At 41.1% G+C, this 16,909-nt stretch overlaps 2 protein-coding genes across 2 annotated transcripts in view; one reads left to right on the forward strand and one right to left on the reverse strand.

The window, feature by feature from the left end:
• Positions 1 to 4,629: 4,629 nt before the first annotated feature.
• Positions 4,630 to 6,123, forward strand: LOC128745889 (uncharacterized). Its single transcript, XM_053842955.1, has one exon. It carries the CDS (start codon positions 4,630 to 4,632, stop codon positions 6,121 to 6,123), a length of 1,494 nt encoding a protein of 497 aa, XP_053698930.1.
• Positions 6,124 to 13,641: 7,518 nt separating this feature from the next.
• The window catches only part of LOC128732688 (phosphoinositide 3-kinase adapter protein 1), a 315,301-nt gene continuing 312,033 nt past the window's right edge, over positions 13,642 to 16,909 (reverse strand). The window contains exons 7-10 of the mRNA XM_053825989.1: positions 14,433 to 14,723; positions 14,188 to 14,378; positions 13,834 to 14,130; positions 13,642 to 13,753 (exon numbers count right to left, since the gene is read on the reverse strand). Coding sequence (XP_053681964.1) covers positions 13,745 to 13,753; positions 13,834 to 14,130; positions 14,188 to 14,378; positions 14,433 to 14,723 — 788 coding nt within the window. The 3' untranslated portion in view covers positions 13,642 to 13,744. The remainder of the gene's footprint in view (positions 13,754 to 13,833; positions 14,131 to 14,187; positions 14,379 to 14,432; positions 14,724 to 16,909) is intronic.

Consider the following 16,909-nt stretch of genomic DNA (forward strand, 5'->3'; position numbering starts at 1 on the left):
CTGTTGTGAGTTTAGTGTAGAATTTTATGCGCCTTCAGCGACATCATCACTATAGTTTCCCAACTAATTTGACGTAAGTTTTATCCAAATGGGGACCTTTCGCTTGGATGTCTGTTCTCTGTGCCTGATGAACAATCGGACAAGTCTAGCACCAAGTCCGACCGTCAACCGATTTCCACTCTGGATAAAAAACTAAAAGCGTTGGAGAAGGAGCAAAAGGCGAAAGAAAAGGAAATAGAGATGGAGTGAGTACTGAGGGAAAAGCGGATGCAAATGGACCGAACCCTGAAGGAAAAGCAACTGCAAATGGAAAACGAGTTGAGAGACAATGCTGCAAGAGAAGGAATTATTGGAAAATGCGCTGCGAGACCAGCAAGCTCATGCTGATCGTATGCAAAAGATGCGGGATACGTATAAAAATGCAATGATAGACGTTGCGAGCAATGCTGATGCGCGTCATCAAAATAAAAAGGCGCAGAATGAACCGAATGTCGATAAGAGCATGTCAGCATTGGAGAAGGAAAATACCAGTACACCGTTACGCAATCCGAGAGTCACAGTACACAATGTATCGGAAAAGCGACAAACAGCTGGCGTAAGAAAACGACGTGAAATCGCGGAATCAGAAAGTTCGGAGGATGAGTACGGTTCCACTGGAGAAAGCAGCGACGATGATAGCGATGATGAAGAGGTCGAAAGCGTTAATTCGACACCCGATTCGGAAAGCGACGAAGAGTTGAAATCGTCGGAAGAAAGTTCAAAATTGCGGAAGAAGTTAGCCTCAAACGGGCTGGGGTTAAATCCTACTAGGCCGACCAAAGCTCAGTTGTCTGCGCGTAGCGGAATTACAAAAAAACTTCCCATTTTTACGGGAAAGCCTGAAGAGTGGCCTTTGTTCGTTGGCAGCTACGTGGCCTCTACCAAAGTTTGTGGGTTCCACGACGTGGAAAATTTAGTCCGCTTGCAGGAGAGCCTGAAAGGCTCTGCCTTGGAAAGCGTTCGTGGACAACTGTTGTTGCCTAAGTCGGTGCCAAAAGTTATTAGCAAATTGCGTTTACTCTATGGCCGTCCGGAGCAGCTATTGCATTGTCATCTCGAGAAGGTGAAAAGATTGGAGTCCCCAAAAGCTGAAAAGCTAGAAACATTTATCCCATTCGGGAATGCGGTGGAATAGTTATGTGACCACCTGGAAGCAGCAGGGCTGAACCAACATTTAATTAATCCGCTTCTAATTCTGGATTTGGTGGACAAGCTGCCGGCTAGAGACAAGTGAGAGTGGGTGCGTTTCCGCAACAAACGAAAAATTCAAACGTTAAGAACGTTTTCGGATTTTCTAGCCAGAATCGTGCTAGAAGCGTGTGAAGCCAACGTAGCCGTCGAGTATGTGCCAGCATCCAGTAACAAATATAGGGGTGCCAGAAAAGAAAGGTCCAAGGAAAGGGGAGCGGTGTTCAACCATAGTTCCGCTGAAAATCCGACGAATAACCAGATATCTAGCGCAAAACCGTGTAAAGTCTGCAAAAGAACGGACCACCGTCTTAGATTCTGCCAAGACTTTAAAGCACTAGCCTTCGCCGATCGCATGAAGATTGTCGAATGATTCAAGCTGTGCAAAATTTGCCTTAACGAACACGGTAACGCTCCATGTAAATTTAAAATAAGATGTAACGTTGGGGAATGCCGACAGCGCCATCATCCGCTGCTACACTCAGCTAATAACGAAGTTGTCATCAATACACATATACGATCGACGGGATCAATTTTATTTCGAATCATTCCAGTGACTCTGCATTGCGGAAAAAAGAGCGTAAAAACGCTACTGTGTTACCTGACTCACTGCGCATAGCGTTGTATTCGCGGTATCGTGTTGGTTCGAAAGGTTTCGAAAAATATCGCCCTTGTATCGAAAATATCGTTGATTTTGATCACTAAAAATAACGTACTTAAACATTGTATTGCAAGTGCTAGTAGTACGCAATAATTGTATTGTGAAACTGAATTATTATTTATGCAACTTTTTGCAAGTTAAATGCAATAACAAAAGCACAACTTATAAAAAATCGGTTGTTATCGATATTAGCTGCATATGCGTTATAAACGAATAAAACGCATGGTGACGTTTTATTTCAATAACACGCATATTCGCAGTGAGTCAGGTAAAACAGTAGCGTTTCTCGAAGAAGGTGCCTCTATCACCCTGGTAGAGCGCTCGCTAACTGACCAACTAGGTGCTGAAGGAGTCAAGCAACCGTTGACTATAAAATGGACTACTGATGTCACGAGAACTGAACCTGATTCTAGAAAGCTGAACCTGTGGACATCCGCTCCGGGAATGAATGGGAAAATATTGCTCAAATCTGTACAAACCGTCGCAAAACTTCTGCTGCCAAAACAGGCACTCAACGTCGACGAAGTGACTACTAAATATAACCATCTCTGCGACCTGCCTATCGCATCGTATACTGACAGTCATCCTGGCTTGCTCATCGGTCTGAACAACCTACATGCAATTGCTCCAATAGAAGCTAGGATTCGGGATGTAGGAGAGCCAATAGCTGTTCGGTCGAAGTTGGGGTGGTCTGTTTACGGTCCATTGCCCAACGGAACAAGTAGTGAAAACACCATTGGGCACCATGGTGAAATGAGCAACGAGGATATATACAATCTGTTGAAAACCCAATATAGGCTGGAGGAACCTATGGCGGCTGTAATTCAAGAAACGAAAGATGAGAAGAGAGCCAGGGAAATTCTACAGCGCACTACAGTACGAATTGGTGATCGATTTGAGACCGGTTTATTGTGGCGTACCGATGATCCTGTGTTTCCTGATAGTCTTCCGATGGCCCGTCGAAGGCTAAGGCAGTTAGAACAGCGCTTGGTAAAGTGTCCGGAGCTTTATGAGAAGTTTCGACAACAAATAGACGGATATCTGCAGAAGGGATACGCTCACCTGGCGACGTCGAAAGAATTAGCGGAAACCGATCATCGGAAGCGGTGGTATCTTCCCCTCAACGCAGTTGTAAAACCGAAGAAGCCTGGAAGTATACGTCTCGTGTGGGATGCCGCAGCTACGGTGAACGGGGTGTCCCTCAATAGCCAGCTACTCAAAGGGCCTGACATGCTGACACCGTTAACATCAGTAATCAGTCTTTTCCGTGAGCGTCGCATAGCGTTCGGGGCAGATATACGCGAGATGTATCACCAGCTGAAAATACGCGAGGCTGACAAGCAATCACGATTTCTGTTTAGGAAAAACCCACAGGATGAACCGAGTGTGTACATCATGGATGTTGCCACGTTTGGGTCGACCAGTTCTCCATGTTCGGCCCAATACGTCAAAAATCTTAATGCATCAGAGTTCTCAGCAGAATATCCGGAGGCAGCGTCAGCAATCATCAACAAACACTACGTTGACGACTATTTTGATAGTGTAGATACGATTGAAGATGCAGTACGTCGAGCAAAAGAGGTAAAATATATACATTCGAAAGCAGGCTTTGAGATTAGAAATTGGGTCTCGAACTCTGCGGAAGTGCTCCGTTCCTTAGGTGAAAATGATCAGGCTCCAGCTATCCATTTTAACGTCGACAAGTCTACACAAAATGAACGGGTTCTTGGAATTATATGGAACCCACGGCAAGATAATTTCTCTTTCGCTACTGACCATCGTCCCCATCTTAAGCCATATTTTGATGGCAGTGAACGACCAACTAAACGACTGGTGCTAAGTTGCGTGATGGGTTTTTTTGATCCGCTGGGGCTTCTTGCTCCATTTACCATCCACGGGAAAATGCTCATCCAGGATCTTTGGCGTGCAGGTTGTAGTTGGGATGAAGAAGTGGATGCTGAATCGCTACAAAAATGGGAACGCTGGACTAGTCTTTGTCGCAAGTAGAGAACGTTCGTATTCCAAGATGCTATCTGGGCGATCATCATTCCTCCAATATCGACTCTCTTCAACTGCACATTTTTATGGATGCAAGCGAGCAGGCGTATGGTTGCGTTGTCTACCTGAGGGTCGTAGTGAATGAAAGGGTAACGTGTCGTCTGATAATGTCTCGTAATAAAGTCGCTCCGTTGAAACGACAGTCGGTTCCACGGCTCGAGTTAATGGCGGCAGTTTTAGGTTCCCGACTGTCGTGTACCGTCAAAGCCAACCACTCTCTTCCTATTGGCAAACAGTTTCTCTGGACAGATTCACAGACGGTACTTAGTTGGATCCGCTCCGACCAATTCAAATTCAAACAGTTTGTGGCGTTTCGTATTGGTGAAATACGGGAAAATACGAACGTCTCCGACTGGCGCTGGGTCCCAACGAAATTAAACATTGCCGATGTATTGACAAAGTGGGGACAGGGACCGCCGTTAGAACCAAACAGTCCCTGGTTCAAGGGACCAGATTTTTTGTTGTAGCCCGAGACTCGATGGCCGATCAGAACGTTACCGGTTGTCGATACCGAGGAAGAAATGCGTGCCTGTTTACTATATCACGATACAGTTCATTCGTTTTCCGTGGTCAACGTCGATTCTACGTATCGTTGGGTTCGACTTCTTCGAATCACGGCTAGTGTGCTCAGATTTATTGCAAACTGTCGTAGGAAGAAGGCGGGTCAACCAATTGTAGTGTCCATGGCGTCTCCGGCCCAGGAACGTCTGCTCAAAGCTAAGCCAGAGTTCTATCAGCAACCTCTTCAGCAGGACGAGTTGCATGCGGCAGAAACTATCTTATGGAGGCAGGCTCAACACGATGGATTCCCGGAGGAAGTGAGGACGCTCGAAAGAAGCCGGGACAGAAAACCGGAACAAACTCCGGATCGAATTGTTAAAACCAGCCCCGTCTACAAGCTGTGTCCAATTCTTGACACTGAAAATGTTATGCGCGTTTGTGGTAGATTGCAGTATGCGGACAGTGCTTCTTTCGACGTTAAACACCCCGTTATACTGCCTAAAAATCACGCGGTGACCGATAAACTGATTCTCTTTTACCATGAAAAGCTCGGCCATGGTAATCGAGAGACAGTGTTCAATGAACTGCGCCAGCGATTCCACATCCCCAAGCTGCGGTCGGCGATAACGAAGGTAGCGAAATGTTCTATGTGGTGTCAAGTTAACCGTTGTCAACCACAAGTACCTATGATGGCGCCTCTGCCTGTACAACGCGTGACGCCACGATTTCGCCCGTTCAGTTCGGTAGGCGTGGACTACCTGGGACCCGTGGAAGTATCCGTAGGTCGGCGATGTGAAAAAAGATGGGTGGCGCTTTTCACCTGTTTAGTGGTGCGCGCAGTCCACCTCGAAGTAGTGCACAGTTTGACAACGCAATCGTGCCAAATGGCGATCCGGCGGTTCATGACCGACAGGGGAGTGCCGGATGAAATTTTCTCCGATAATGGCACAAATTTCAAAGGAGCGAAAAATGAATGGGAGAAAATGCAACGAGTAGAATATGAATGCGCAGAAACCGTTACCAGTCCAACGATGAAGTGGAACTTTATTCCCCCAGGTACCCCGCACTTGGGCGGTATTTGGGAACGCATGGTGCGATCGGTGAAGGAGATATTGCGGACGCTGGAAGACGGTCGAAAGTTGACGGACGAGGTCCTACAGACATCTTTGTCTGAAGCAAAGGACATGATCAATTCTCGTCCTTTGGTTTATCTGCCTCAGGACTCGGAAAAATCCGAGGCAATTACACCAAATCATTTCCTTCATGGTGTTGTAAAGGGGACGGACCTGGCCGTGGACGGTTCTACGGACTTCGCAGAGGCTCTGCGGAACGCGTATAAGCGATCGCAGCATTTGACTGATAAGATGTGGGAGCGCTGGATTAAAGAGTACTTGCCAACGTTGAATAAACGACCAAAGTGGATCGAAGACCGAAAACAAATGGAGGTAGGAGACTTGGTATTTATCGTCGATGGAAAACACCGGAAGCAGTGGATCCGGGGAATCGTCGAACAAGTTTTTTTGAGCGGCGATGGCAGAATACGGCAGGTAGAAGTTCGAACGGCTAAAGGTGTTTTCAAGAGAGCTGTGGCTAATTTAGCGGTTATCGAGATTTCTGGTAAATCCGGTACTTCCGGTGATGGACCGGAACCGAAGTTACGGGCTGGGGTGTGCTGAAAACCGGTATACATGCCCTTAGCGAAGAGCGCCGATCCAGCAGATAGTGACGATTTGATAAGCTGACAGCCTTTAGTGTAGCATAACGAAAGTATAAACAAAAGATCTGTTGAAAAGTTTAGATTCATTTGTTCTCCGATTAGGTATCATTTATTCCTAAATTAAAATACTAGTGAAGCAGATAACTTTATCGAAGTTCGCCCGCAAAATAATAACGGTATTGATTACGTATCTGTGCGGTAAATTATTCATCTAACTATCTCTTAGGCTAGTTAATTAAAAAAAATGTGCAAATTTCAGGTTAAAGTGCAAGTGGCTATCTTCGATTGAATTAAACTGTTTCGCTCGTAGAATCTACCGTCATCCGGGGCGAGATTGTGCCACAAAAGCATATGTTTTTGTTCTTTATCTCAGTATACACACAATTTAGGAACTAAATTGATTTCAAACCTGTCAATATATTCTAAATTGTTGCATACTACCGTAAAGATGGTTTAGTTACAATGAAACCTAATTTTACTGGAAGTGTATGAACTTTGGCACAATCTCACCCCTTCTAGGGGGTGACATTGTACCAAAAACATAAAGTAAAGCTAAAAACCTGAACAGTGAACATTAACATGTTTATAAACAATACACATAAGTATCAGTATAAAGTAGTTCATATGGGGCCGTCATGAACTAAGTGGACTTTTAGGGGCAGGTGATCGGCCAAAAACAACGCATCATACAAAAAGTATGAACGAAAATAACCCGGGGAGGTCTGAAATAACTAAAAATGAGTTCGCAGTCAATGAACAGCCTTTATACAGCCAGTAGCGTTTTTGGGGTTAATAAGGGGGGGATATATGAAGGGGTGTATCGTAAGGGGGCGTACTTATTTGATCATTTAACAAAAGTAACCATTACTTCGTTCGAGAACCAGTGGCCGCAGAACATGTGACCTATCTCAATCCCCTCCCCCTCCTTAAAACTGGAAGTTTATACACGGCATAATATATTCGTCTTATATTAGAGTGTTTATTCAAAGCATCTGAAATTTCCAGAGAAAAAGTAAAAATTAGTTTAAATTATTTAGCAGACCTATGATACTGTTTGCTCCAAAATGGATGATGCAATCTAATCTGTCAAAATATTGCGCTCAATAGTAAAGAATGTGAGTGTACTGGTGTATTCTGACGTATTTTTGTTGTGTATGTGCAATCCACAAATTGGATCGATCATTATGGCATGGCACAATCTCACCCCCGTGAAGCTCGAAAAGTACAAAGTTTCGAAAAATACTATTTTCCTAATCAAACCTTATCCAATGCATAAAAACCTTTCAATACATTGTAAATGATTAGTTTATATACCTTCAAAATAGCAAGTTGATGCGATTTCTTGTTTGGGTTGGTTTATGGGGGACATTTTTTACAAGCGTTATTTCCGAGTATTTTTGATCGCGAAATTTGAAACCCTGTTTAGGCTAAATAGCTTGCTAATATTATTTGTGTTCCATTCTAAGTTATAAATAAAGATGTTATTTTCATCATCATTTTGAATTTAGGGCACCAGTTTCAATAGATATAATAAATTTTCACAAATAAACATTTTTGGTTTTTGGCACAATCTCACCCCCGTGGCACAATCTCACCCCGGATGGCGGTATTACATAAAGGGTGCGCGCCGTTAAGCCGCCATCCAAAGCGAAGGTATATTAATACAATATACCGTGGACCCCCGTTCGTTTGACCATTTTTAATCTGAACACTTTTTAATTTGAACCCCGTTGGTTTGCACGACGTGCAAATTAAAAATGGTTCAAATGTCATACTCAACATGACATCATTTGTCCGATTCGTTTGTACTGACCTAGCGTGTTTAATCGGTTTCACATTTCGTTTTCCTAACGATTAAGAGAGAAATCCGATCGGAAAATGCAATATTCGCACTTGCAACTGCCAACTAAAACAAACCACCAAAACAATAACAAAGAGCAGGGCGGCCAGTTCACACAGGTTTCAGCATATTTCGGGTTACCAGTTGTTCAAATTAAAAAGTAACCCCGTTAGTTTGCATGAGGAATCGTTCAAACGAACGGGGGTCCACTGTATTATTAATGTGAACATCTAAAGCTAAAGAAGAAAAAAAATTTAACTATGTTTAGATTAAGAAGCGTTTCGGAAAACTCGCCAACCGTTTTGTAGTACGAGGTCGTAGGGAAAAAACTATTAATTGTAAGTGAAACAAATTTGATTTAATATCCAAATTATTAAAATAAATATTGATTGCAGTTTAAGCTGCTTTTGAAGCTGCTAAGGAAACGTGGTGCATTTTCCTCAAGGAAAATCCCAACTAAATGATTCTTTTGATTTGCACACTGACAACCTTTGGCTCTTCTGGCGCTAGTATATATGGACTATGCGCGTTGCTAGCGCCAGAAGCTAGCTGTTGTGAGTTTAGTGTAGAATTTTCTGCGCCTTCAGCGACATCATCACTATAGTTTCCCAACTAATTTGACATAAGTTTTACCCAAGTGGGGACCTTTCGCTTGGATGTCTGTTCTCTGTGATAAAACGCACCCCATTGGCAGGCCACAGAGAACAGACATCCAAGCGAAAGGTCCCCACTTGGATAAAACTTATGTCAAATTAGTTGGGAAACTATAGTGATGATGTCACTGAAGGCGCAGAAAATTCTACACTAAACTCACAACAGCTAGCTTCTGGCGCTAGCATAACGCTTATTGTCCATATATACTAGCGCCAGAGGAGCCAAAGGTTGTCAGTGTGCAAATCAAAAGAATCATTTAGTTGGGAAACTATAGTGGTGGTGACGCTAGCATATTAGGCGATTTTAATTTAATATTTTATCCAAGAATTACCGAAAAATTTGTTCCTGAATGGATGTCTGTTCTCTGTGGGCAGGCTACCATGTTTTCGCTGCCAACATCTCGTGAGTGCGAAAATGAGATAGCATGTCAGCACTGCGTTTCACTCAACTGCCAGCAGTCTGATTTGGGCCCACTGTCAAATTTTGAGCCCAGGACATGCTGTCGCTGACGTTCACTACAGCTCGTTATAGAGATGTCGATGGGATGGATAAAACCAAGGGTAAGTCACTGAGAACATTCCGTTCACCTCTTTCATGGAAATTTTGTTCAGTCTGTGCCTTACCACAGGCAAACAGACAAAACTCTTGGAAGAAAAATCAACAAAAATTATCGTACCTCACATTTAGCCTGAACACTAGCACCATCTATGATCGACAATCCCAAATATCAAATAGCAATATAGTCCCTCGTCCCTTGAAGTAGCAAGTATTTTTTATGGGGAATTCCCCTTCTTTCGTCAAAAAGCGCCACTTTGACCAAAACGGAGACATTCCCAACTAAGCCCAAATTTGAAATGACGGTTTTATCGGTACGATGAATGGAAAACGAGTGTTATGTCTGTTTGTCTGTGGCCTTACTGTGCTGCCGAGGTGCTGATCATGTGGAACCTGTCAAATTCGCCTGCGCTCAGATTGACCGTTTGATCGTTTTGACATTAACAAACATTGGCAGGGCTGCCAATTTCTAACATTTCAAAATTTAATTGTCAAAAAAGTGGGCCACAGTGTGCCATAAACTGTGAAATGAATGTACCGCAATTGCAATCAATGAGGTCAGCTGTTCCCTAAAATGAGCTTGCCTCAATGTTCTAAGCGACTTACCCTTAGATAAAACGCATCGTTGTGTGTGGTTCTGTCCCGTTCTGTCGCAAGAACTAATTTATAGCGTTTTTGTTTTTTAACCTGGGTTTATTCCAACCACCCCATCGACATCTCTATATCGAGCAGGGGGGATCTATCGGTAAGGAATTGTGAAACTCACATGTGAAGGGGCAGGCAGGTGACCATAATTTTCAATGCCGCTCTTGCTACTTTTTTTCTCACCGATTTGCTGCTCTTGCTTGCATATGTAGCTTCCGAAAAGTTTCTTAGTTTGTTTTATTTACGCTAAAAATCAGATAAATGCATTATCGGAATCAAAACAATACAAGCGACAATAGGCGTTTTTGACAAGCTATCGCCCGCTTAGAGGCGCTGCATAAAAAAAGTGATGAAAAGTAAAATCGCTGTCAAACTCCATACATTTTTGAAAAAAGGTGAAATAAAATGCAGTTTTTGATTAACCCTTTCAATTGTCAGGATTTTAGATAGCGAAATATTGGAAGAAATTTGTTTATTTACGTTAAGGCAAGTGAAAATATTCGAATTAATTAACTTTATGGCAGAGAAATGTTAATGTTTGATTTTGTACCGCATGAAACAAAAGTACATAGAGTCAGCTGTAAAGTTTACATATCCTGGATAGAGAATCACCAATTATTTTCAGTCTTCAGTGTTTTCCAATGTGTTTTCAAATATTTTTTCGTGATTAGCATAATCTGCGCCAAGAACCAAACATATAACCTATCAGTTCGAAGACATAAATTCACTTGCGAAGCTCTAATAATCTCCCGAAACAGAAACAATATAAATCAAGTGAAAGGTAATACTTTTTCTTACCTTTATTATCCATTTTCATCATTCCCACTGTTGGTAATTCAATAAAATATTACATTTAAAGTCGAGTTCCATATAGGTACCAGCAAGCATTTTGGGAATTGCACTTTTTTTGTAGTTCCAATAATCACAACCAGGTAGCGAACGGTTGCTATTAGTTTTGCTCGAACTCGCCTATTGCGCTGCGTGTTTGGGTTTGAGTTTCTGTCAACTGGAGCAGACAAAAATAGAGTTGCGAGTCCCCTGGCTCGAAATCAATCACACGTCGTTTGGTCCATGACAGTACAAATGTCATGGACCAAACACCATCTGCGGTAACCATCCCTCTGGCAGACAACGATGTTTTCGCCGCCAACATATCGTGTGTGCGAAAATGAGATAGCATGTCAGCACTGCGTTTCACTCAACTGCCAGCAGTCTGATTTGGGCCCGCTGTCAAATTTTGAGCCCCCGACATGCTGTCGCTGACGTTTACTGCAGTTCGATATAGAGATGTCGATGGGGTGATAAAACCACAGAGAACAGACATTCATCTTAATCTTGCGGGATGTGTAAAAGCTCTACCGCCATTTTGAATGTATGTGGTAATGCTCCCGTTACATGGCGCTCGCATCATAAAGAAGGCGAGCTTTGGTTACCAAAGCACATATTACATTTCAACTAAAGCAGTATAAAGTTGCTAGGGTAACTAACAGATTGTTTACCTAATCAAACAATCTAAAACGAAGGAAAACAAAATTTATCGCAAACTGTAATCGCTGAAGAATCTGAAACACGGGTTTTATATCGAAGAGTAAAATCGGGCGAGGAACGACCTGATTCAAGACTTTGTCATCCCAACAAGAGGTTTCCCGGAAAGCTCTTGAAGCTACCGGTACCGCTGCAGTCGCGGTGGGGTCAGCTACCGAAATTGCAGATGCATTTATTTACCTCCACTAATTTTTCAATCACAACTGCCTGCAGGTATAAAGTTTGCGTTTTCTGGTTTACATACTCCTTAAATTTATATTTTGGAGCCTTTCTTACTGCATGTTCGTACCGTAAGTTCCTAGGAATAAATAAATCTTCAAATGTTTTTCTTACCATTATACGTCAGGTTCAATAAATATTTATATTCAAAAAACAACAAGGCGTTGCCTAGACCGTTGCTACAGTAGCTGATATTAGAGTTGCCATTAATTCGAATATGTTGAGCGTAGTAAGCTTATAAATTTGATTTGGCAACACGGACGTAGAGTAACTGGTTTACCCTGAGAGAGATGTCGCTAGTGTTTTGTTCAAAAGCTTACACACCATTTGAATAATATTTTATATGAACATAAATGTCTGTTCTCTGTGGATGGGGTGGCGGTAAGCGGTAACGCACACATATATGGAATTTGACAGCAACAGATCCCCCCTGATATCGAGCTGCAGTAAACGTCAGCGACAGCATGTCCGGGGCTCAAAATTTGACAGAGGGCCCAAATCAGACTGCTGGCAGTTGAGTGAAACGCAGTGCTGACATGCTATCTCATTTTCGCACACACGAGATGTTGGCTGCGAAAACATGGTTGTCTGCCGATGGGGTGATTCCAACCGACCACTAAATAAATAAATATTTTCGCGAGCATAAACAAACGTTTTCGGGTTCTCAGTGTATTGCCTATTGTGAGGTTCAAACTGTGAAAAAACTCAGTTCGAACCCGTCGTCTAAAAAGTGAAACCCAGAGCGAAACTAAGTTCAACCTGAGTGAAATAACAAACGTTTTGACAGCCGTTTTGACGATTGGAACTAAAGCGAACCTAGATTGGACCTAAGCAAAAACAACGGTATTAGTTTAGAAAACTAATTTATTGAAATTCTTTTGGATCGTCCGAAACTGCCTTTTTGGATAGAAACGATGTCATTAAAGGACGGTTTTCATCTATATGACTATTGATGTCATATTTCTGTATTGTTATTGATTGCATTGGTTTGCTGATTTCTTTGCTCTCATCTATAGAATCTAGCGCTAAATAATTATTTGCAGATTGCTTTGAATTGTCATTATTTACTGGAATATTAGAAGGAAATACAGCGTAATGTTCATCAGTCACTGTGTTGGAAGTGTGCGTAATTTTATCAACTAGTAGGTTTGTTGGTGTTGTAAGAACAGGGCGCGGGTTTGGGGGAATCATGTAATTGTCCAATGAACTGTTTGGTTTGTACATTTTATTACCGCTGTTAGTTGCTAGACCACATGATTGTTCTTCTGAATCGGAATGAGTACCACTGTCGCCAATACTAGCTCCACTAAGGGTACTTATTCGATCAGATGAATTACTGGAAATACTGTGAATACTTGAAGAACTCATGGGTCTTCTTGACTGATGTAACGAAAAACTCATCAAAACTTTATTATCTTCGCAAACGCTCCGAAAACTACTAGACTCTTCTTTTTTTAGGTCAGGATTTTTACTTCGAGTAAAAATTTTTCGCATGGTTTCAAACGGAGTAGGTCTTTTTAATTTTTCTTTCATTTGTTGTTGTATTCTTTCGTACTCTTGCCGCATTTTCTGGAGTTGTTCTTGTTTATCTTTAAAGCTTTGCTGGACATCATTACGAGATTTCCACGCTTGTACCAATTGTTCAACTTCTTGAATAGTAAAAACATTGTTTTTAAAATCGGAAATTATTTCTAGTAGCTCATCATCTACAGACTTTTTTGAATTATCACGTTCTTGTCTATATAGACTAGCTATCTTTGGTTTAGACTCCAGGTTTTGCTGGTTTTTTTTGCAGCTTAATCGAAGGTGTGATGTTTCTGTTCCGGTATTACGGTTTATATTCAATTTGTTACTTGCTGTTTGTTGATATTCACTGTTGTAGTTAGAACTCTCATGTTCATGAATAGGTATATTGGTGGGTTGAATTAGATAGTTTCTTTCTAAATCGATATTCTCAACAGGTAGGTTGGATGGTTGTAACAAGTAAGTTGCGTCACTATTTACCGGAAAACTACACTCCTCTAACAAATTGGAACACTCCTGACTAAACAAATCGCTTTTATCGATATCGTTAGTATCAGCATATTGGAATTCCGACATTTTTAATTCGTTTCGTGAAGTGTCATGTTCGCTACAATCGTTATTCATATTTAAATTATTCATTATTTCTTTATTTTTTTCTACTTCCTTGGTATGTACGGGAAGATTTACCTCATGTCTCATGACACTGTGAACAGTATCCACTATTAAATAATTTAAATTTGCAACTGTGTTCAATGCATCGTTACTAATAGATTCAGCATCGCTACCGCTAGCATTCATTTCCATATATCCTTCATTCGGCTGCTGCTGTTTTAATTGTCCCGATACCATCAAAGTAGCTGATGATGGTGTTGACGATGGTATTGAGTTTTCACAGTTTGACAGCGGTTCGATAATAATTTTGTTCGGAGAAAAATCACTAATTCCTTTAAAGTAATGGTACATGGTGGTGAACTCGTGCATTTTCTGAATGAATATGTCATTAAAATAAATTATTGAGTAAAAATTATATTGATGGCATACCGAAAAATTTTTAATGCTATCTGCTAGCTTATAGTGTCCTCCAAGATCGGCCATATCACTTGGCGTACGAGCAGATATATTTCTCATTTCACAAGCAATGTCACCCCCAGGACATTCTAAGAGTTGGAGACATAAGCGTTCGAGTCCCCAATATGCAGCAAAATGTAGCAGTGTTGGATATTCCTCAGGGCCTTAATGAAAAAAAGCATTACGTTTCTGTATTTATGTTTTCAGAAATTACATACTTGCTTCTCTGTGTGATTTAGATTTTTTTTCACTATCAGCGTAATTCAGTAAATGAAAATTAGTGGGAACATTTTTTTGAAATGCTTGCAAAAGATGTGAATCCAATTTGTCACGATCTGAGATTGCAATTCCGGTTGCCTGACATAAAAACTCCATTGGTGAATTCTGTGTTCTCAAAATTTGCTCCAATTCACGAAATTGACTTTCACATTTCAGTGCCCGACAACCGAGGTCAATATTGTTTTTTTCCAAACGAACCCCAACCATCATAGAAATTTCCATGCAAGAATCTGAAAATAAGAAGAAAAAATAAGGTTAAGATAATCGTGATTAACTTTTTGAATTTAGCAGCTATGCTCAAGATCGAAGCAAACTATGGCCGTGAACGGCCGTACTTTTTTCATGTCCAAATTTTTGATGACATATTCCTTTATAAAATTAAAAATTGTGAACAAATCCTAACTAATCCTAGACGTGAATATGAATTACGTACAGTTGGGAGATTGAAATTACGAACAACTCTACGATTAGAACGGCAATGGCGACCAAGTTTGTGCCCGTTTGATTGGCCAAATGAAGCCTGAGGATTTCGAAAATTAGTGCTAGTAGCATCAGTGTAGTTTTTGTGGGTAGGTACAAAGATGAAATAATCAGTGAAATATTGGACCTAAGATGGATCTGCCTTCTAACGTTCTGGAGTTAGGAAATACAGAAATATAATATGCCGTGCTGTGTGCGAGTTTCCTAGTCGTGAGTGGGCATAGGCAGGGGAAATGTTTGCAAGTTTTTCGTTACCGTCGGGAAAATGCAATTCTTGATTATAATTCGTGCAAAAATTAGACTGCTACTTTGTTTTGTCGCTTATCGGAACAGAAGAATTGTTCTACTCATTATACCCATTCACACCTGGACGATTTAAAAATTATTGTAGAATTAATTTCTTTTACATTTTTTTGGTATTTAACTTTATTATATTACAACTAGGTTGACCCGTCGTCGCTAGCCACGATACCAAAACCTTTAAAAATGTAATATGGTTTACAGTTCAGTACAGTACAGATTATAGTCACTTTAACAGCTTGGGCCATTCGTGACTTCTGCGGGGTTGGGATTTGAACCCGGGTCCTCGGCGTGAGAGTCGTGAATGCTAACCACTACACCGGAACTGACCCCGGTAACCTTCTATTAATTAAAACACATGTACTCTAAAAAGGAAGCAAATGGGTCTTAAATAAAAGGGGAAAAATTTGTCAATCGCGAGGAACGTGCTGCTCAAGGGAGTACATTTTGAAAAACTATTCAATTTTAGAACCGTGTCTCGATTCGGTCTCACCAAAATTATGATTGTAGAAAATATCGATTGAATTATACCGGGCAGGCGTTTGCTGTCCAATCAGCTATCACTCGTTGGACCACAACTACAAAAACAACCTTCGTTTTAGTAAACCGGACAAACTCTTGTATTAGTTATTTGCTTGAAATCGAATCCATGCAAAACAAAATCTTTGAACATTGGAGATTTCGACGGCTTTTTTGCGACCTAGTTCCTTAAAAAATTAGAATACTTTTAATATACTCGAAATAAAATACTTTACAGTAAATGTCTAAAGCTACTTCTACTAAATTCTTAAAGTTAGAACCTAAATTTGCGGACTTCAATATTTATTTACTTTATATTGAGATATTTCAGGTCTGGTCAGTTTAGCAACAAAATCATGGAACAACACGTTCCATATAAACCACATTTTGGTGAATTCTTGCTTTTTTATCATCAAAGTTTGAATGTGTTCTTTGATAAAACACCAGACTGTGTTTAAGAAAACACGCTACATCACCTCTGTGAGATTCAGATATCATCCCACACCTAATTCGGGAGGGGTTTTAGCTACGCTTCTCGTCAGAAACTCCTTGAGAAGCAAATGTAGGTATAAAGATACTCAACAGGATATGCACTTTCGCGGTTTAATTGAGTATGCGCTACTTTGGCAGCTTCTGATAATCAATTATAGCTTGATTAAATCATAGACTGTCCTTATCATCACGTACCAAATCACACGTTTACTCCATCAATCTCAAACGGTTGACGTTTGCTTCAAAAATTTGTATTAAAATCAAATGTTTTGCCTTTCTACTATATAAATATATAGTATAAAGGTATAGAAATCACTTGGAAAACCGGAAATGGAAAGAAGGTCCTGCGGGCCGAATGTCATATACCATTCGACTCAGTTTCGAAAACTGAGCATTTTCTGTGTGTATGTATGTGTGTGTGTGTATGTGTGTGTGTGTGTATGTGTGTGTGTGTATGTGTGTGTGTGTGTATGTGTATGTGTGTATGTGTGTGTATGTGTGTGTATGTGTGTGTGTGTGTGTATGTGTGTGTGTGTGTGTGTGTGTGTGTATGTGTGTGTGTGTGTGTGTGTGTGTGTGTGTGTGTGTGTGTGTGTGTGTGTGTGTGTGTGTGTGTGTGTGTGTG

This window comes from Sabethes cyaneus, chromosome 1 (assembly GCF_943734655.1).
Source record: "Sabethes cyaneus chromosome 1, idSabCyanKW18_F2, whole genome shotgun sequence".
Taxonomy (NCBI): domain Eukaryota; kingdom Metazoa; phylum Arthropoda; class Insecta; order Diptera; family Culicidae; genus Sabethes; species Sabethes cyaneus.